The 22,230-nt window shown below is 38.8% G+C and overlaps 1 protein-coding gene across 2 annotated transcripts in view; it reads left to right on the forward strand.

The window, feature by feature from the left end:
- Positions 1-22,230, forward strand: part of MSH3 (mutS homolog 3) — a 109,298-nt gene that overhangs the window by 68,979 nt on the left and 18,089 nt on the right. For both annotated transcript variants that reach the window (XM_071731343.1, XM_071731342.1), the window contains 4 exons: positions 575-691; positions 2,834-2,941; positions 7,432-7,546; positions 11,610-11,767. In XM_071731343.1, coding sequence (XP_071587444.1) covers positions 575-691; positions 2,834-2,941; positions 7,432-7,546; positions 11,610-11,767 — 498 coding nt within the window. The remainder of the gene's footprint in view (positions 1-574; positions 692-2,833; positions 2,942-7,431; positions 7,547-11,609; positions 11,768-22,230) is intronic.

Genomic DNA, 22,230 nt, shown 5'->3' on the forward strand with positions numbered 1-22,230 from the left:
TTAAAAGTGCACAGATTAGAAAGAATTAAGATGATGAAGAACAAATTACAGCTAATCTGGATTTTGTAAAAGAATGACTGGGAGTGCCAAAATAAATCCCTAATGAAAATGCATAAATAAAAGCCAAGTTTCCCTAATGGAGGCTCTTACCCAGGCAAGATAGTCTTGTTTTTACTAAGCTTTTTCATATTTTTCAGTAAATTTTCCTCTTGAAAGCAAAATACTCTTTTTGAAGTATATAGTATATGCAGTCAGTCACAGAAGAGTCACCCATTTGTGCTGTGTATTGCTGAACAGAATTTTGTGAAATACATGAATTTTAGTGGTAAACACCACATTTTGAAATGTTCTTTCACAGCGTTTTTTGAATGAGATGCAGTGCAGTAACCGGTCACTTTATTCACAATTAAGATCAGTGGAATCAACAGAGTTTGGTACAATACATGAATATTTTTTTAACATACATTTTCAACACTCATAAGAGTAAAAAAAATTGGTCCAATTTTGCACGTAAATGGTGTAACTGTTAGCTTAGTAACCTTGATTTCCTATTTGGCTTTTCTCTGTCTTCCAGCACAAAAGCTGTCAGCCGTTTCCACTCTCCTTTTATTATAGAAAATTACAGACATCTGAATCAGCTCCGGGAGCAGCTAGTCCTTGACTGCAGTGCTGAATGGCTAAATTTTTTAGAGTGAGTTTACAAAGTAGAGTCAGTTTTTATAATTTTGTTTTGTTTATTTAATTTTTGCTGTAATGACAGAAAAAGAAAGATGTTTATCTAAAAAAAAACCCAGTGGATAATTCAGTATTTTGCTAACAACAACTTTATTAATAGTAAATTAAAATATTAAATCATTTGGGGGCAAGACCATACAGAGACAAGCAATGAAGTCTCTAGATTTTAAAATTCTTCTGAAAATATGCTATTACATATATAAAGTAGCTCTGAAAATGTGAAACTAATATCACAGCATTAAGAACCTGGAAGTACAACAGACTAAATGAGTGAACCTGGATCTAGTAGCTATACTATTGAAGTAAAATGTAAGCAAGATGAAAAAAGAATTTATTATCCAAGCTGACTAAATTAAATTTTAATATAAATTGAAATAGAGTATGTCTTCACTGTTAAGTGTGCCATTACTAAAAATAATAAAATAAGTCAAATTGCAGCTTTATGTACAGTTTTTGAGTTAGGAATGTTCAGGGTGCTTTGGCAGCTGCTTGGGTGAGTATGATTCTCTATAGCTCTGTATTCTGTATGCTAACCCTGTGACTGACTATGAGTCTCTGTGTTAGAAAATAATTGGATTTCTAACAACTAATTGGATTTTCTCACAACTTGCATGGAAATCTGTTTGTCTCAGATCAGAGTTTTGAACCATAGAATAGTCTGGCTTGGAAGGGACCTCTAGTCCAACACCCCTGCAGCAAGCAGAGACACCCTAATGTAGATCAGGTTGCTCAGAGCCTCATCAAGCTTCACCTTGAGTATGTCCAAGGATGAGGCTTTGTCTGCCTCCTTGGGCAACCTGTTCCATTTTTCCACCACCCTCATGATGAAGAACTTTTTCCTAACATCCAGTCTAACTCTGCTCTTCTCTAATTTAAATGAAGTTGGTTGACTGTTTAGCCAAAAGATGTTTAAAATGGGAGTTTAAAAAATATTTCTCAAATGTCTGAATGCCTTTGATATTGCAGGTGTCTGGTTATAAGTTATATTTTTACTTCCATGAATTACAGACCTACTAAAATAATTCCTCATGGCATGCTGTGATAATTGGCTCTCTTAAGTGTGCTTTTTCCCCTCTGTAATAACTTCTTCCTGAAGCTGTTTCACTGGACATAACTGATGCCAGGGTTTGTCTCCTAGCATGAACCTAGCAATTCTGCATATTTGGTAGAAAATAGGAAAACATTGCATTTGCAGTACTATAAAAATAGTTCTGTTAAATACTTTTGTCACTATACTAGCCATGTAAACTTAAGTAGACCTAACTTAGATCTGCTGCTTTTCATGTTCACTTAGCTGTTTTCAATACTTACATGTTTCAATAGTTATATACTGAAAACGTATATAATATGTTTTCAATAGTTACATGATAGCAGCATATAACAAGACCTCCGTGTAGGAAAGTGCTCTTCTTCCCCATGTGTTCAGCTATTCATCTGTTTTATTTAGTTATTATATTTTTTCCCATACTGTTTTCGTATTCCATGTTGCATCTTTGAGACCAGATGGTAAAAAAAAATAAGAATTTCTTTAGGACTAAGACAATGAACTCCACTGACAATACTGTTATCTTGGTAACGTTACTGTTCTACTGGGGAGAGCAATACCACAACTGGAAAATGAGTTCTTGAATGAGTTCTGCTGGAGATAACATTTTTTATTGAAATTGTAAATAACTCCTATGTTCAGACACTTCTCAAATTATTATTATTTTTTTTGATTGTAGCTTGTGGTTGTAATGAATTGGCATTTGGGATTCAGTTGCCACTATGATAAATGGTGGTATTTATTTTTTTTAGGCCTTATTTAGGCAGCAGGGATCAACTGGAAACCCTCTATATGCCGTCTAATAAATTCCATTTTGCTTGCCTTTTTGTGCTTAAAAATAATTCACTGGTAGAACAGGAGCATGAAGTCTGTCTTGATTAAGATTATGTCCTAGTATTGTAAGTTAATACACTGTTGGGAGACTTGAATTCAGAGTAATTTAAAGACCGTAGGAGCCCTGTGAGAAGCATGGGGTATATTTTGACAGTACATTTGTGTCTGTGTAATTTTTTTTTCCCCTCCCCCCTCTTATTTTTCCCTGTTTTGGAACAGCCATTTCAGTAAACATTATCACCCTGTGTCTAAAGCGATTGGTCACCTAGCAACTATCGACTGTCTGTTCTCATTGGCCCAGGTGGCTAAACAAGGAGACTACTGCAGGTAATAAATTTTAAATTTTTATCTAAGATTTTATAGGGAATTAAATACAGTATTTAAAATAAATTAGATTTTAATGTGTGTACTATGATAGAATGCATTATTGGAATTGTTTACAGTGGTTTCAACTTAATCTGATTTTGCAGTGCAGCGCTTCTGGGCTTAATGCAAATCTGTAAACATTGCAGTTCAAATTAGACATCTGATGTTTGTCTGCCTGTTGTCTGACCTGAGTCTTGTAGGCTGGTTTGACCTGAGATCTAGTAGATACCTTAGATATATATAACAAAATTATGTCGGAATTTGCATGGAAATTTTTTTCTCTTCCTTAGCATGTTCTGAATATATGTCTTCCTAATGTATAAGATTTTAAGTGGTTATGTTTCGAAGCTGTATTTCAGATAAAAGTAAGAAAATAGTAGTGCTATCTTAAGACCAGTGATCATGCCTCACATTTTAGCTCTGGTGAGTGGGTCACTTCCATTTGCCCAAGACCCATAGATTTACATTGGGCACCACAGCCTCTGGTCCTGGTGGTGCTGAAGCTGTTCCCCTTGCTTTCTGCAAAGGGGAGATAGGAAGCCTCAAGTCCTGCTTAGGTCTTCTTCTCCTTCACAAGTCCACATGTCTTGCACCCACACAGAGATAGTCAGTCTCAGTGGAGTGCCTTTTTCCATGCTCTTGGGTCTCTGTCCTCAGGCAGGCACTCACTGAGCCATCACTGCTTCAACTTGCTAAATGCTGGCCTCCGTTTCTGGGGTTTAATGAAGGCACCCTTGCAAGGGCTCTTGGTTTCCAATCCTCAGCCATTCCCTGTGGCAGACATTCCACATACTCTTTTTTGAAAAGTGCTGTGTGTAACTTTAAAATTTTGTTGTTGTGGATCTGTGTTGCACTTGCTTGGACAATTTCTTAGGAATAACCATAAGAATTAGTAACATGTGAGACTTGTGGAAATACAGGAAATCATGTACTGAATGTACGAGGATGAAGGGAAATCCATTTAGGTGTGCTTCTGCTTTTATATAGTGTATGGGGAATATTGGTCACTTCTGAGCTCTTGGGATCTTGTGTGTCTCTATCAAAATCTCTTGGAAAGTAATTGTGTCTCTATCAAAATCTCTTGGAAAGTAATTGCCCTCCTATTTCTATATACTTAAATAAGAAACACTGAAATCTGATCAGTTCACTGTGTGGAGTTTAAATAATTCACTGAATTTTGAAGAGTGGCTTAAAGCTTATAAACTGTCTGGAAGGAATATGCTCAGTGAAACTTAAACTTCAGGGAAGATGTCAATAATTTATTATTCCCTGGGTACTGCAGGGAAGATAGGAATTTCATATTAACTAATTTAGGTATTTTGTAGGAATATTTATTTGATTAAGTGAGGACTGTTTGCCTGAGACATGTAAATGAATCATAAAGTCCAGAACACAGGTGCTTCACACAGTTGTTGGAGAGGAAAACACCTCTTTAGTTTTGAGGCATCTTGTGACGACAGTTTTAGGAGACTCATCAGGGCTCCCAGGCAGAACAATTAGATAACTAAAGATGAATGTTTAGGTAGCCCAGAGGTCATCATCTGCTATTTGAGTATCCAATCTGCAGACAGTGAATTCTTTGAGCGTTAAGGAACATTCTGCTCTGGCTTAGGAACTGGCTGGAGGGCCGGGCCCAGAGAGTGATGCTGAACAGTGCTGATCCAGCTGGTGGCCGGTCACTAGTGGTGTCCCCCGGGGATCAGTGTTGGGCCCGGTTCTGTTTAATATCTTTATTGATGATTTAGATGAGGGGATTGAGTGCATCATCAGCAAATTTGCAGATGACACCAAGCTGGGGGGGAGTGTCGATCAGCTGGAAGACAGGAGGGCTCTGCAGAGGGACCCGGACAGACTGGAGAGTTGGGCTGATTCCAACGGGATGAGGTTCAACACAACAACCCCATGGGGAGCTCCAGGCTGGGCACAGAGTGGTTGGAGAGCAGCCAGACAGAGAGGGACCTGGGAGTCTGGATTGCCAGGAAGCTGAACATGAGCCAGCAGTGTGCCCAGGTGGCCAAGAAGGCCAATGGCATCCTGGGCTGGCTGAGGAACAGCGTGGCCAGCAGGTCCAGGGAAGGGATTCTGCCCCTGTGCTCAGTGCTGGTGAGGCCACAGCTTGAGTCCTGTGTCCAGTTCTGGGCCCCTCAGTTCAGGAAGGAGACTGAGGTGCTGGAGCAGGTCCAAAGGAGGCAACTGGGCTGGTGAAGGGACTCCAGCACAGATCCTATGAGGAGAGGCTGAGGGAGCTGGGGGTGTTCAGCCTGGAGAAGAGGAGGCTCAGAGGAGACCTCATCACTCTCTACAACTCCCTGAAAGGAGGATGGAGCTGGGGGAGGGGGGGTTGGTCTCTTTTCCCAGGCAGCCCTCAGCAAGACAAGAGGGCACAAGAGGTCTCAAGTTGTGCCAGGGGAGGTTTAGGTTGGACATTAGAAAGAATTTCTTTACTGAGAGGGTGATCAGACATTGGAATGGGCTGCCCAGGGAAGGGGTGGATTCTCCGTCCCTGGAGATATTTAAAAAGATCCTGGATGTGGCACTCAGTGCCATGGGCTGGGAACTGCAGCGGGAGTGGATCAAGGGTTGGACTTGATGATCTCTGAGGTCCCTTCCAACCCACCCAATTCTGTGATTCTATGAACGCTGTTGACAAGTTAATACATGAATAAAGGATGTTGTGCATTCCAAAATAATTTCTCTTTTTTATCTCTTTTTTAAAAATTTTTTTCTTCTTTTTTTTTTTCCCCTCCTCTGTCTTACTGTGTGACACGGCTGTCTGATTGTGGGAACACAGGGCAGGGAAGACTGTTGGAATGACTGTGACCCTACTCCTGCGAGCCCCATTGTCTGAAACCAGAACAGGCAGTCAGCAAGGCTCATGACATCCTGAAGCCACATCCTGTCTCACAATTATGTGGAAGGAGGTTCAAGCAATTATTTCCAAAAATGTGGGCAGAATTATAAAATGGAAAATGGATCATATAGTTGTTGGAGGAAGTGCTTTTCAAACTGCCACATTACAGCTCCAAACAACTTTACCCATCCAGCATATGGAGGGTGAAATTCTCCAGGGCCCCTGGGCTCTGTCTGTAATGGTTTCATCTCAGCTATACAGCTGCTGGAAATACCCTTTATGCTAAAAAAAACCACCAACCACATGCCATTATCAGCTTGCACCTCTTTGTGCAGTGCTTTGTGTTCCTCATATGACCTTTTTTTTAATCTCCATTTTCCTTTTAAATTGCATCATTGTTCTTCAACACCCTCCCAAAATATTGCACTCCCCACATCTTGTCCTCCCTCTAAAGTTCATCCAAATTGTGATTAACTTTCCAGTAAAAAAATTCTGTGGCTTTATTCCAGTATTTGCTTCTTCTCAGCTGGTGCTACTTTCCTAAATTCCTGCACTTTGTTCAGCGTGGTAGTACCTCTAGTGTAGGAAAATGTGGCTGACATACAGACCCACACTTAACCTTTCCATTGAATGTTCACTGCAGTTTATAATGAGAAAGTAAACTTAAGTTGCAGACAAAGAAAATAAATCATAGTCATAATTTAGTGGGACATGCTTCTTTTTCAGGTTGGTTTTTTTTGTTTGTTTGGGTTTTTTTGTTGTTTTTTGTTCTGTGAAGAGTCACATGGCTCCTAAAGATTGAGCTTCTCAGACATAGAAGTAGGTTAAACAGGATTAGTAGCTAAGGTGGAAGCAATTAAGACAAAACTTTTTACATGGTTTGGAGATAAGGGAAAATAACCTCTATTGATCTGGTTTGCTTATTTCTGAAAGGTAATGTCACTTCAGTGTTTCAGCTTAGCTCTTTCTATGGGCAGTTATTGTTTGATAACTCCTGTGCATGTTTGGGAGTTGCTGTAGGGACCATAAGAACTGCTGATGTTTATAGGAGAGTTACAGCACTGTCATACTGTAGTCTTTGATTTGCATCATGTTATTAGTCATAATACACATAGTTGGATGATTTTCATTACTCCCCATACTCCAGTCTAGGGCTCTGTGCAGTTAATAGCCTGGACCAGTTCATCAGCAAGATCACTGTGAGAATATGAAAAGTATCTGCAAAAAGTGACACTTTGCAGACGTTAGTGCAGTGGTAGGATGACTGCAGGTTGTCCTCCAGTTTGGGTGTCTTGCTATTTCTCATTCATTTTGTTGTTTGTCTTAATAGTTCTTTAGACTACACCTAAACAATTAAAACATTCCCAGGTAATAAAAAATGAAGAAAATATTCTTAAAGTTCTTTATCTAAGCTTCTAATATTGTTTATAACTGAAACTAAGTAATCTTTAGAAATAGTTGATAGGAATAATTCATTTTTGTCATTAGTATTTTTTTTACAAAAAATCTGCATCATAGATGGCTGTTCTGCAGACTTTAGTTACTGCAGTTTTATGTAGTTACAGTAAGAATTGAAATTAATGTATCTTTCTTTTTGTAGACCTACTGTGCACGACAATCGGCGAGAAATAATTATAAAAAATGGGAGGCACCCTGTGATTGATGTGCTTTTGGGAGAACAGGATCAGTATGTTCCAAATACCACCAACCTTTCAGTGAGTACTGAGATACAGTTTAAGCTTCAAAAAAGCATTTAAAGAAGGGAATCTGGGTTGTGCTTCTTGGCCAGGAAGTTGAATAATGTAATGCTACAACTGCCTAGTTGGCTGCATTTTGGAGAGATACTGCTTGGTGTGATGACATCCATTTTGGCCTGATACCCTGCAGCTGGGTGCTTTCTTTACAACCTTGTTCAGTGCTGATGGCATAAAGAAAGGTGATCTCAAGATTAGGAAAATGAAAGATTTAAATGGTTATTTTTGAAAAATGAACAAGTAATTATAGGGGGTTTTAAGAGTTTAATCATGAGAAGTCTGCTTTTTGTTTTAACTTTATCTCAAATTTTTGGAGTTTTTTTAGTACAGAAAACAGCAACAACTTTAGTTTCACAGGCTCTGTTTTCCAAGTTGTTCCAAGATAGTTCAGATATTTTAAACAATATTTCTCTCCTCTGTTTTTTTTCTTTTTCTTTCTTGAAATACTGATTTCATACAGCCTTTCTTAATTTGATGACACAGACTTGGAGCTCTGACTCTTCACTGTGTACATGCTCTGTAGACTGTACATAAGTTTTAAGAAGCCATATGAAAGGCTTCTTTCATATGGTTTCTTTCATCATGACATTTGGTTTAGACCTCCATGTGTAGCTTGTAGGCTACCCTTATGTACCCTTATGTTACCCTTAAGTCTCCTGGCTATTTTTTTCTGCAGTAGAGAAGCAGTAAGCCTGTTACTTGCTTGGTATTGTCAAGAGGTCAAGGAAAGTGGAAGGGCTACTTCTCAACATTCTCTGTGCACTATTATCTAAATTGTAAAACATTAATCAGCAAAGATTGCTGTAAGTATCCAGTTACCATGGGTAGGAAACATTTCACGTATTTCCTCTAAGTATAGTTTAGTTTGTTAGCTTTGTTTTTCTCCCCAAAACCTATAATCTATCATTTAAACTACTTGATCTTTTGAAATGTAAAAAAAAAATGTTTACTTATCTCCATCTCTTGAAGTACCATATTGAAGCTGGTAGTGAGTAATACAGACATGCTTAAAACTTAACTCAATACATAACTACCTGTCATTACAGTAAATATGTAAAGAGGTATGAATCATGTCAGAACAGAACATTGCTGCGATAAATATCATTCAGATTTGTATGTATTTCTCTTGAAATATTTAAAAGTGCTGTTCTGTACTGAGAAATGATCCAGATAATGTTCAATGCTTCCGGGAATTTTTTTCAAAATTTTTTGTCAACAATAGCAATAGATGTCATTTCCAAAACAATTTAGCTTTTCACTCAGTAATCATCATGCACTTTCCCCCGTTAGTGTCATTCTTATCTTGACTTTCTAAATACTGAATACTACAAAATCAAGTGATCAGAGTAGAACTACTTTTGCTTGTACTGCTGGTTTTAATTATCTCTTTTTTGAGAGAGGTGGATGGGAAAACAGTTTATTAAAATGCCTCTGTTTTTTTAATCAGCAGGAAAATGCATCTCTTTTCATACTTTCAGCTGAAGTCATGTAAACTATCCAACTTCAGGAAATGCTTTTTTACAGTACCCTGAAATAAAAAATCTTATTCTTTCATTCCCCCTCTTCTCCCCAAATTCTCATGGGTCCTTTTAGTACTCTTAACTTCAGTGATAAATCATAGTAAGATGTTAATTTAAGGTTGCATGGAATGGTAAGGGCAGATGGGTTCTCTGGTCTGAAGTTACAGCATATGTTCATTCTGAAAGCTGGCTCTGCAAACCAGCCACCAGTCTTACAGCATGGTTGGAGGGACCCTGGAGGGATACCAAACACCTGCAAGAAATTTGTGGATTCTAACAGATTAATTCATTTGGGTTTTAAGTATCTATAAATTCTGTGCTCTGTAGCCAAGTGGTTGCCCTGATTAAGTTTTAGTAGAAGTATTGAAACTATACCTTAGAGACTAGAATTTTATGAATTTTGTTCCCATACAGTCATATGCTTTTTATTACATCCATCCTTTATTCCTGATAGTAGCATTTTCTGGATTTTGACTTTATTGCAATTTCCTTATGAATTGGGTTTTCTTAGCAAAATAATAAATAACGACACCGATTGCATGTGTCTTCTGCATGATCTGGATAATGACACAAGTGGCAGACCTGTATGAATTTTATTTACTTCCCTATTGACACCAAGGAAGCCTGATGGAAAAAGAGATTTTTTTGTTGTCACATTGCCTGATCAGTTCCAAGTCTCCTAAGTAGCATGGCTAATGTTCTCTATACAAAGCTTGTCCATGTTGCCCTCCCATATATGAATGAAATATGCTGAATTTTTGTTAGTTCATCAGTTGTTGGATTTCAATGTATGTACCCTGTAAAAAAGGAAATTAGCCTAGTTGCTTGATCCTTGCATAACCTAATTTCCTAATCAGATTCAGGCTTTTTAGATTTGTTGGTGAGTGTTAATTTTGTATTAGCAAGTGTCTCACACCAGTGGAAGACAGTTTTATTCTGGACCCAAACACTGCAGTACTGTAGGGAGTCCTACAGCTGAGATGAGCTCTTGCATATGATTTCATGTTCCATAGGATTTCAGTGGCTAAATAGACTGATCAATTAGAGATTTCATAGAATCATAGAATCGGCTGGGTTGGAAGGGACCTCAGAGATCATCAAGTCCAACCCTTGATCCACTCCCGCTGCAGTTCCCAGCCCATGGCACTGAGTGCCACATCCAGTCTCTTTTTAAATATCTCCAGGGATGGAGAATCCACCACTTCCCTGGGCAGCCCATTCCAATGTCTGATCACCCTCTCAGTAAAGAAATTCTTTCTAATATCTAACCTAAACCTCCCCTGGCACAACTTGAGACCTCTTGTGCCCTCTTGTCTTGCTGAGAGTTGCCTGGGAAAAGAGCCCAACCCCCCCCCAGCTCCAACCTCCTTTCAGGGAGTTGTAGAGAGCAATGAGGTCTCCCCTGAGCCTCCTCTTCTCCAGCCTCAACACCCCCAGCTCCCTCAGCCTCTCCCCATAGGATCTGTGCTCGAGTCCCTTCACCAGCCCAGTTGCTTCCTTTGGACCTGCTCCAGGACCTCAGTCTCCTTCCTGAACTGAGGGGCCCAGAACTGGACACAGGACTCAAGCTGTGGCCTGCCCAGGGCTGAGCACAGGGGCAGAATCACTTCCCTGGACCTGCTGGCCACGCTGTTCCTGATCCAGGCCAGGATGCCATTGGCCTTCTTGGCTACCTGGGCACACTGCTGGCTCATGTTCAGCTTCCTGTCAATCCAGACTCCCAGGTCCCTCTCTGTCTGGCTGCTCTCCAACCACTCTGTGCCCAGCCTGGAGCTCCCCATGGGGTTGTTGTGGCCAAAGTGCAGGACCCGGCACTTGGCCTTGTTGAACCTCATCCCGTTGGAATCAGCCCAACTCTCCAGCCTGTCCAGGTCCCTCTGCAAACAGTCTGCTCATAATGACAGTGTTACAGTCAAGTATTTCCAAACTCATCAGTGTCTTTCTTCTTGTGAACTGATTTTTTCTTGTAGCCAGTGTTTTTGAATATGTGTATGTTGTACCCAGGTAAGCAATTATGAATAGGTGTAAAATCTAGGTCCGGCCTTTGTATGTCAGATCTTCTCCCCATTTGGCAGTGAAAACTCTAAATGGAGAGGAACCCAGATCACAACTAAATTAAGACAGTGCAGGCTAAAAACTGATTAGTTTCTCCCTTTCTCCAAAGAAAATTGTAGAGAAAGTTTCTGGAGTGATTTCTTGGCTTCTTGAGAAAGGGAAGGTTCCTCCTCACTTTCCACTTTCCTTAAGCATAATGAAAGTTGATTGCAGTGCTCCTTTTTCATCAGCCTGGAGAGCTCTTGGAAAGATTTATCCATCCAAGAGTTCATAAAGTCTTTACAAGTGAATGCAGAGACCACCAAGGATGAAGGAATCTGTTCACCTAGAAACAGAATATTTAAGGGTCAATGAGGACTTGACCTTTATGCCTCTAAGCATGTAGCAGACTTCTTTAAAGAAGGACCATGTGCAGGACAATATATTTGACCACTGTCTTTTGGTTTCAGGGAGATGGTGAAAGGGTCATGATAATAACAGGACCCAACATGGGAGGAAAGAGCTCCTATATAAAGCAAGTTGCATTGATCACAGTCATGGCACAGATTGGTTCTTATGTTCCTGCAGAGGAGTCAACAATTGGTATCGTGGATGGTATTTTTACCAGGTAATGTTTCAAAACTTGCTGTATGTGTAAACATTAATGTGGCAGGATATATGTGTGTGTATTAAAGTATAATTTCATTTTTCATTTAGAACTCGAGAATTTATTTGCAAAGTTTCATTTTCCATTTAAAATGCATGCATTTGTTGTTGGGCTTTGATTCTGATTTTCTGATAAGCTATTGTACATGTTTTGGAGTCTTTGAATATTTAAAGGACAAGAATCTTAACATGTCTGTCTTGGTTAAGATCCAGATGTCTAACTTTATCTGCCTGGATAGACATCTCAGACAAATTTATTCTTCTGGGTGTTAGCCAAATGATATTTACCCTAAAATGAATACTGCTACCTCTGAAAATCAGGTCAGTTTCTGTGTCCAGCACAGTTGAAAATACAGTATTTGAGACTTAGAATTTGGGGCTGCATATATTCTATCCTTATTATCCTTCCTCTAATATCAGTCTTGAACACATTTCTTGTTCTTTAGAGAATGAATAATTGAAGTTTATTTCATTCAGGAAGTCTCAGTCTAAATTTTAAAATAGCACTGAGTAATTTTTAAAACAAAAGCAGTCAAAACTTCTTTTTTATAATCTGATATTACCAAGGATTATCCAGCTATTTTTCCCCTTTTTCTTTAATCTTTTTTTCAAGCAGCAGGAGATCTCTGATGGTATTTGAGATGAATAATTATTTATCTTTATAAGTTTCACAAAAATTATTTATCTACGGTAGAATTATCTTTCCTGAAATTCTAATTCTGTGATGGCACAGTGTATTTCAGAGTTAACTTTTAACAGTGGATCTTAATACTGCTCAGCCTGGAACTGCTTCATTGTCTAAATATGTTATGTCCTTCTGCCTCACTGTGTCATGACAGAAAGGAATGGAGTAACTCCTTGATGCACTACAGTGCTAAGCAGTTGAAAAAAGTTGGAAATAATTTCTGTTCTCTTCCCAGAATTAATTTGAGCTGAAAATTCAAAATACTTACCTTTTTTCCCTATACTGTGTTGAAAGTAGTTGATTTCATGAGCATTTCTCAAGGGGATACGGAGATACATAAGATCTGATTTACTTTATAGGAAAAAAACCTTCAAATTGTTCATAAGGTTGTAATATTTTTATTTCTTCCTCTGTGTTCTGCAAGGAAACTTAGAGTACTTTACTTGTGATCACTCTGACAATTTCTAATCATACGTGCTTAAGTCTGTTACTCTTAAGCTTAGTATTCCATTCCTGTACTTTTATTTGTCCTTGCAACAACATTATTTCTGCAGATAAAAGAAATCTGACGCAGTCACTGGGAAAGAGAACAAATTGGTTCTTGTCCTCTGCAGTGTGAGAATCTTGAAATAAATATATCTCAGTTCTGCCTGTTTCCCAGTACATTTTCTGATTCCACTTAGCTTTTCTCTGAACTGTAGATACTCTTTCTGTCTGTTCAGGTAAGGTAATGTGGATGAATGTAAAACTTAAAAGTTTCAAGCCAAGCAGGCACAGAGTATGTTACTTATTTGCTGTGAGGTTTCAGACCATTTCACCCAGTCAGATATTTGATTTCCCCTCTCCCTCCCTATCCTCTCTCTGTCTCTGTCTCCCATCTAAATTTAGGTTCAGAGTCTCAGCTGGATATGCCATTCTTGATTGAATGTAAAATGTGTCAAACACCAGATGAGTATACTAAGAAATGACTTAAGTTCTTGTATTGCACTGCCAAATAAGTGTTTACTAATTGTCTCAATATTGATAAAAAATAAATGGAAAATATACTATTAAGATAGGAATAGTCCATTAGTTAAAAATTTAACAGGAAGAAACAAAGCTGAGTTTATATATTGCATTTATGCATTTGTAAAAGATTAGCAGTGGAACTGCTTGTCTGTGCATCTGTTTAAACTTCTCTCTTTCATATAGTGTAATTTGAGGGGTAGATTGTGCTGTTGGGACAGGAATTAGCTGTTTGTGAAGCACTTGTAGGATATTAGAACTTGACCCAGTCGTAGCTTTCCTTCCAGTACAAATGTTTAGAATACTTGCATCATTACTTTGCTTCACCTTGTGGAACATGGGTGCAGCCTTTGCTGTACATATCCAAGTAATCATCTGTGCTCCCCAAGTGGGTCAGTTGTCATTACTTTTATTTGTCCCACTCTATTTTGTTGTCAGTAGCCACAGAGTGGTCTTCAGAGAATGGTCTGGTCTTCGGTTAACTCTTGCTTCTTTTTCACCTTCTCCAACCCATGAACAAGAAAAGGAGGAGCTTACCAGATTCTGCATGTAAGAGGCTCAAGGTGTGCAGGCTGCATAGGAAGTAGGCACTTCTATTTTTTGTTGGTGTTTATTGTTTCAGGGTTCTGGGAAGGTTCTTGAAATATCAAAGTCTATCGAAGATATATAAATATTGAAGGCCAGATCAGTCTGGTGATACATTCATGATATTTCTTAGTCCTAGGAAATTACCCTTTTAACAATTTCTGGTGCTTGATTGAAGAAGAGAAGCTATAAATTCAGCTGCCATATGGCATGTCTTACATTGTTTCTTTAAGGCTCTGTCTGAACCTACATTTCTAAAGCCTTAGCTTTTGCCAAGAACTCTCTTCTGGTAGGAAGTGATCTTGAAGAGATCAGAGTTTTTATCTAAATCACCCCCAGTTATGCTTTTTTTGTTTTCTTCTCTGTATTTTGTTTTGTGGCTTGTTTTTGTTTGGTTTATTTTTAGTAGGGTATAGCTATGCAGACCTCCTTTCCCCACTGCCATTCAAGCCACAAATGTCTTGCTGGAAAATTTGCTTTTTTTGTTGATAAGTTTGGTATATTTTCAATGCTTTAAAAATATTGCATGGGAGATGTCAGTTTCCAAGATATTTTCATCACTGCCATGGTGCTAGATGCTGCTATTAGCATAGGACCCTTTAAGGGGTGCTCTACAGGCCGATTCTGTGAGGAGTTCTGCCCATCAGGTACACCAACAGTTCTGCTGCTTGCTGAATTTTTTTTTAATATTGATGCTTCATAATGCAGTCTCTTTTTTGTTTGTACACCGTACCTTGGAAGTGGGAATTTGTATTGGTTTAAGAGATTAACATTCATCTAGGATTTGTATTTTGTGTTTTAAGTAGGGTTTCCATGGAAATTGAAAGGTTGCTATTGTGGTTATTCCTTTGGATAGATTTAGTATTTAGCTTGTCTAAAGTGACTTTAAATGTTGCATTATATTAAACATTTTCAAAGATGCAAGAGGAATTGTATTGTTTATAGGTACAGTAAAACTGGAATGATTCGTCCTCATTACTGGATGTGTAGACACAATATGGTGCTATAGCTATCCCAGACATTTCAAAGTAGTATTGATAATTTCTTCTTAAGGAAGGGGAAAGGGAAAAAAATATTATACTTCATAATGCTTCTAAGCATAAATAATATGATATTACAAGTTTGTAAATTCAAAACTTGGAGGGCAGGTGGAAGAGTAATTTCCTACAGTTCTTTTCTTGTGTTACCCATGTCACAGGGAAGTCTGTGAGTGCTCTTATGGGTACTCACCATATCTTATGTTTAAAAACACCCTTGCTATTTCCATTCCTATGCTGTGGTCCTTGTCCTGGGAAAAGAATGATAGGGGGTGTGAATAAGGAGCAAGTCTACTTTATTGTTAGGTGGCTTCATAACATCAGACTAAAAAGACTAAATCCTTCTCTGTATTTTGTATTTTTATTTAAAAGTATTTTTAGAATAGATTTCTATATTGCATTGTCAAAATGTTTGTATAAATTTGTAACATGAAATTTCATACTTACATTATATTTTTAATGAGTCTACCTATATGTAAATCATTTATTGCACAGAAAAGTTGTTGCCTTTCACACCATATGCTGTGCCCATTATTTAAGTGGAGGGAATACATAATATTTTGGGGATGTTTTGCTTGTTGCTATTTTTTTTTTTTTTTTTTTAAACATTCTAGAATAAGGAATAATGTTTTCGTGCAACTTTTGCTTGAAGACTTAAACAGTGCCACAACAGTTAAGAATTTTAGAAGGATTTTGGAGAGGTCAACATTCAGAGGATTTGAGTATTTAATTATCTGATGTTTGAAAATTCCCACCCAAACATCTTACAGTAAATGCGTTCGGTTTTTTCTTTTAGTTTACTTTGTGTTTTTTCTTTTAATATAGTTATTCAGAAATTGAAATTAATAATGCTCCCATGTGTCTTTGTGTAGAAAGACAAAGCAAGTGTGGACACTCTCATATGGAGGAATTAATGAAAGAAATTCTGTTGACCTAGTCATGTGTTCAAAAGAGATGACGTTTAGCTGCTGAAGAAAGCTGACCTTTAGAGAATTTCCACTGACAATCAATGATTGATGTAATTCTAACAGCTGGAAAACTTCAGGCCACTTCCTTAAGGTCAGCAGTGACTCTTGGTGAGGATCAGTTTTCAAAACTGAGAGAGTTATCACAAGTTGAAGGCAAAATATGTTCAAGGAAATAATTTAATGAATAATTCAAATTACCAAGTGCCTTGTATTTAAGATTTTAAGAACCGATTTGTTGAAATCACATTTAAAAAAATATTGTGAAGGAGACCAGCTCCTACCAATGTCCCTCTTATAAAGGGACAAAGGAGAATTCTGTTTCCTAGAGCACTTCCCTGCCTGGCTTTCTCTTCTTGTTTTGAAATGAAAGCTATTTGACTTACTTCAGTGATTAGACATAAGTATGCACAGTCACACTATGGTGACAAACATCTGCTGGTGTTTTATACCAAACTTGGCATACTATTAAAGATGGTGCTTCAGTTTCTAATCTAAACATTGCACTGCACTTCAATTGTGTTTGAAAACTGCCTCTTGCAAGTCATGTGCCACATGCTTAAAGGTTAAAGGAATAATTAGAAGCATCAGTAAGATGTGTGTAGATTATCCTCTCATGCACTTCATTTCTTTCAAAAGAGTTATCTTGCTGTTTACCAACTCTTGTCATGTTATTAATCCTCATGATGGCAAAGAAATACAGTTTGAATTGTCTGAGAAGGTAAATTAAGAAAACAGAGGCATAGAGGAGGCAATACAGGTTAGCAGGTGCTAGTGGTAGGTTGTCTGAGTAAGAAGCAGTTTAATTCCCTCACTTTCTGTAAAATGTGCAGTTGCCTGTGCTTCAAAGCTATTGTTTTGATATAGGCTCAGTGCATCATATGTTCTGTATTTAGGTAAACACAACTTTGTTCTACATTTTAGCTTTGTAACAGATGATTTAAATATGTTTTTAAGAGAGGGTGCTCCTATTGCTAAATCTATAGTTAGGAGATACATAGTTCAAATTCCACTGTGTATCTGAAAATTTGAAAATAGGTGGTGGTTGCTAACTACAGGTTGAGAGGGGTGACTTTGTTCTTCTAGCTTGTATTACTGCTCTGTAAACAGGGTCTGTCAAATAGAGGTGGCCACAAGTGGAATCCTGAATCTTTCTGTTACAAGGTTTCAGTAACATGGCTATTTTTGTATTTTCTTGTTTGTATTTCTTGTATAATGATTTCAAACTTGTAAAAGTTGCTCTTTCAAGTAAAATTAGAGTGCAAAAATCTTCAGGCAGCTGATCCTTTTGTGTCTGTTTGGCATGACAAAGTTGCAGAGCCATGTAAATTAGGCCCTCTAATGGCTATATGTTGCCATCATACAGTGCCCTGGTACCTCTGACCAGTTCAGCAGAAACAGTGCCCTGCAGAGGTACTTGTGTTTCTAGATGTGGAAACCAAGAGGAGTGTCAGGTTCAGGCTGTGCTTCTTGAAGGTAGTCCTCAGACTCCAGCAGAGAGACCTGCCTCACTGCCCTTCTTATATGAGAAACTGCTATTAGTTTTTGTGATCTTTGGATTTATAAGAAGACTGAGGAGTCAGAGGGGAAAAAAGGAGGCTTTCTACATTGGCCAAGAATTGCCAGCCTCATCTGTCACTGCAATGAGGGAGACTCATTCCTGTTGCCCCTAGCCTTACCTGGGTCTTTTTGCTTGAAGTTCCAATATCCAGTTCCAACCTTGTACCTTGCCAAGGAGTGGCAATTCTCAGCTCATACATGGGTGCAGTACAGGGAAGGGATTTTGGTCATAGGATACAGCAGTGTGGCTGAGAGACTTGCCAACTGAAGATCCCCTCCTGCTATAGAAAACTGCACTTGAGGACCTGCCCATGTGAGTGCCAGGTATTGCTGTTGTATGTGGTAACACAGTTTAGGGAACTCTGCTCACCCCCTCACCTGCCCAGTCTTTCAGTCTTTCTATACTCCACCAGAGCATCTGGAAAGGACATTCCAGGTGCATGCATTACTCAGTTTGCCATAGGACTGTCTCTGAACAAGGTACTGCAAATCATTCCCAGCCCAGCACATTACAGCCTGGTTTTTTTATCTTGTCTGAGCCTGCTGTCTAGTGACAGTAGTACTCTGTCTTAAAGGCACCCTAGCTGTGGACACCAGGTAACCCTTCTTTCTCTTCTAAGAAACTAAATAGGTGCAAGGAAAGCAAGCTCTTTCTTTCTTCTCTGTTCTTTGTTCAGTGGCCATGCACATTTTCAAACTTTTGCACAAGTCAGTTTACTTTCTCCCTTTCAAGTTTAGAGAAGAAATGACCTTTATTTATACATATGGCTGCCTTAAAATGGCAGCACTGATGGGATTAAGTCTCTTTTTGTGAGAAGGAAGCTCCTGTAAAGGCCAAGACATTTCATCACATAGTCCCTCTAAGTGGGTAACTCAGTGTGTTGTGCTCTTCTGCCAGCTGGTGGCTGTACTTCCCTTGCTTCTTGTCAAAGTTTGCTCTGCTACTGCTCAGGTATTACCTTCAGCAGGTCCTGAAATCTGCAAAGCTAAGAGGTGTCAGGTGTTCTGTTCCATTTAAATTTGTGAGCATTGCTCACTCACATGGCAGAGAGCTTCATGTTACATAAAAAAGCAGAATATGAATGCCTGTTTGACTGATGTGGCTGGCAATCTGCATTTCCATCATCCTGTGAGCAGAGACCTATGTCAGTCATGTGCAATTGGATCCACAAAGGTATAAGATGAAAGGGCATTTACATATGCCAAAGTGGCATTTATTGCATGAGTTACTGCAGCCATCATCCTTTCACCCATATTATTTCTTTGTTGGCACCTGAAAGAGAACCTATGGGAGAGAAAATAAGGGAATGTCTGGGACTGTGCCTCGATATATTCATGAAAGAATGCAGGATACATGTAGCCTTGACCTGTTCCCATGACCCCTTCAAGGACTTCACATATCTCTGTTTCTGTGGACTGTGTGCAAGAGGTATTTCCCACTGATATACGATACTTTTTTGTTTGTTTGTTTTCCTTGTATCAGAAAGATCTTGTGTATTGTCAATGGCATTATTATCAGCTGAAGAACACAAACTTGAGATGCAGAGGACTCAGGAGAACATACATAATACGGTTTAAAAAATTGGAGTCAGCTTCTGACTGGCATATTGCTCTCTCCTGTGTAGGAGAAGTACAGCTTTATTCCACCTACAAAGGCAGAACTGTGGCTAGGTGTAGCAAATCCTCACATTTGAATCATCTGGTAGAGCACTCCTAGGTTGTATCTAAACCAGAATGCCCCTGTCACAAGACAGCAGTCTCAGCTTACAGGCTTTTGGGATGGTGGCATCACATGCACTCTCAATAAAGTTTGCTGAGGACACCAAGCTGGGTGGTGAGGTCAACATGCTGGAGGACAGGGAGGACATCCAGAGGGACCTTGAGAGGCTTGAGAGGTGGGCCCATGCAAATCTCATCAAGATTTCAGCAAGGCCAAGTTCAGGGTCTTGCACCTGGGTCAAGGCAATCCCAAGCACAAATACAGGATAGGCAGAGAATGGATTGAGAACAGCCCTGAGGAAATGGACTGTGGCTGTTAGCTGGTGACAAGCTATGAGCCAGCAATGTGCACTTCCAGCCCAAAAAGCCAGCTGTGTTCTGGGCTGCATCAGTAGAAGAATGCCCAGCAAGTTGAAGAAGGTGATTCTTCCCTTCTTCTCTGGTGAGACCCCACCTGGAGTATCGTGTCCAGTCCTGGAGCCCTCAACACATAAAAAACATGGAACACATGAAAAACAGGGAACTCACCCTGGAGTGAGTCCAGATGAGGGTCATGAAGATGGTTGGAGGGCTGGAGTACGGTGTGAGAGAGTTGGGGTTGAGAAGAATGCTGGAAAAAAGAATTCTCAAGGGAGACCTTTTTGTGGCCTTCCAGTACCTGATGGGGCTCCAAGAAAGCTGGGAGGGACTTTCTGTAAGGGCATGGAATGATAGAATGAGGGGAAACAGATTCAATGTGAAAGGATAGATATAAGTTGGATATTAGGAAGAAATTCTTGACTGTGAGGGTGGTGAGACCCTGCAATAGTTTGCACAGGGAAGCTGTGGCTGCCCCCTCTCTGGCAGTGTCCAAGGCCAGGTTGGATGGGGCTTGGAGCAACCTGGGCTGGTGGGAGGTGTCCCTGCCCATGCAGGGGGGTTGGAACGAGATAATTTTTAGGGTCCCTTCTCACCCAAACACAGTTCTTTTAGGCTCCCGAATGCTTACCTTGTTTTGGCATGGGACTGGAAGATAAGATAATTTGGAAAGAATTGTTGTTAAAGCTAGAGGACAGTTTAGGGATGAAGGGTTTATCCAAAGTAATCTAAAAAACCAAAGAATACTCAGCCCTTACTAATCCATGTTTCTTTAAAGGCTGTGCATCAAATATGCCATAATGCTTTCTTCTGTATTTTTTATTCAAAATGTTACTTTGTCAGGTCTCTAAATCATGGAATTGGCTTTCAAAAAAGTCAGATCTTACAAAAGATATACTTTGAATGTTACCTCCCTGAATACTTTAACAGCTATTTAATTCTGACAACTTGACAAACTTATATTACTGTTTTGTCAGGAGTGTGTGGAGCTAAAAGAAACTAGCAGACAAACCTCACTATTTTTTCTCTAGACAAACATACTTTCCTCTAACTGAAGTGTAGATAGTTATAGCATCATTAAAAGTTTTAATAAGATTAGAAATCATGATTGAAAGCAAATACTGTGTTAACATCAGCAAATATTTGGGAAATAACTTTTTTTGTGTTTGTGGATATTTTTTTCTTTACTTCATTGACATATCACTTGTCATTAAAATTTGAAAGTATTTAAAATTGTGTGATTTACTGTAATAGATTACAATACTCAAAGGATTGTTAGGAGTATATTTAATAAGAAATCTTGAGAAAATCAGAAAGCACAGGATGGAGTGGTATGTGGAGCAGGAAAAAGAATATTTCATTTGGAAAGGAAATCTAGTGGAAGATGTTTTCCAGGTGTTTTTCACACAAAGTTAAAATCTGGGGTGAATCCCTTAAGAAAAATATCAAAGGAGTGCTTGCAAATATTAATGGAAAAAAGTGTTCAATTGATCTGGATGGTGGTGGCAAAAAAAACCCATACCAAACATCCCAGCTTTTTATAACTAGACAAATGATCATAGAATCATAGAATGGTTTGGGTTGGAAGGAACCTTAAAGATCATCTACATTCAACCTCCCTGCCATGGGTAGGGACCAGGCTTAAGACCAGGTTGCTCCAAGCCCCATCCAGCCTGGCCTTGAATATTTCTAGATTGGATAATGTTGCACTTCATTCCAGATAATGTCATCTCATTCCAGTTTCACCAGCTGATCAGTTGAGGGGTTCTGCACAGGAGAAGGGGAAAGTTTTGTATTTAAAATAATAATTAACAAGCTTCATTATATCACAGTTGCACAGCAGACATGGTGGGTTTTGCACCACAATAAGCAAACTAGGGTTAAAAAAGGGAAGTATTTTATGAACAGAATGCATCTTGTTATGTTGTTTGATACTTACACATTGCTCCATTCATGGATAAGTTGAATTAGCAAAGAGACTGCCCAAGGACTCACTTGCTTGAAAATGTTTTTGAAGCATTTTACATTAGAAGTCTCTACATAATAATTTCACTTAACACAATACAAAAATGGACCTACTCCATTGTATTTAACCTTTACTGCTGAGGGGGCAGCAAGCTGTGACAAATTCTTTAGTATTATGCCAGAATAAGCATATAGCCTCTCATTTTTATAACACAGATATTTTTGTTCTTAACTTAAAGGATCAGTTACCAAACTGAGAAATTACTTGCTTCCATTTCTTGGTTTGTTAAGCTTTATTGATTTCTTTGAGTCTTATGGGGTAGGATTATAAAAATCAGTCTTCCTGTCTGTCCTGGAAATACCAGTTAAACCACAACACCTGGCATAGAGATTCAGCTAGTCATCTTGTTCATACCTGTAATATAGGAATATAGAAAATTAAATTCTGATCTTGAGATGACAGCAGTGTTTGTCATGGCATTCTGCAGGCAAGGCATCTTGTGTAGTACAGAAATAACAGGAGGCTGAGTAGTGAAGATGAACTGTG

The sequence above is a fragment of the Heliangelus exortis genome, chromosome Z (assembly GCF_036169615.1).
Source record: "Heliangelus exortis chromosome Z, bHelExo1.hap1, whole genome shotgun sequence".
Lineage (NCBI taxonomy): Eukaryota > Metazoa > Chordata > Aves > Apodiformes > Trochilidae > Heliangelus > Heliangelus exortis.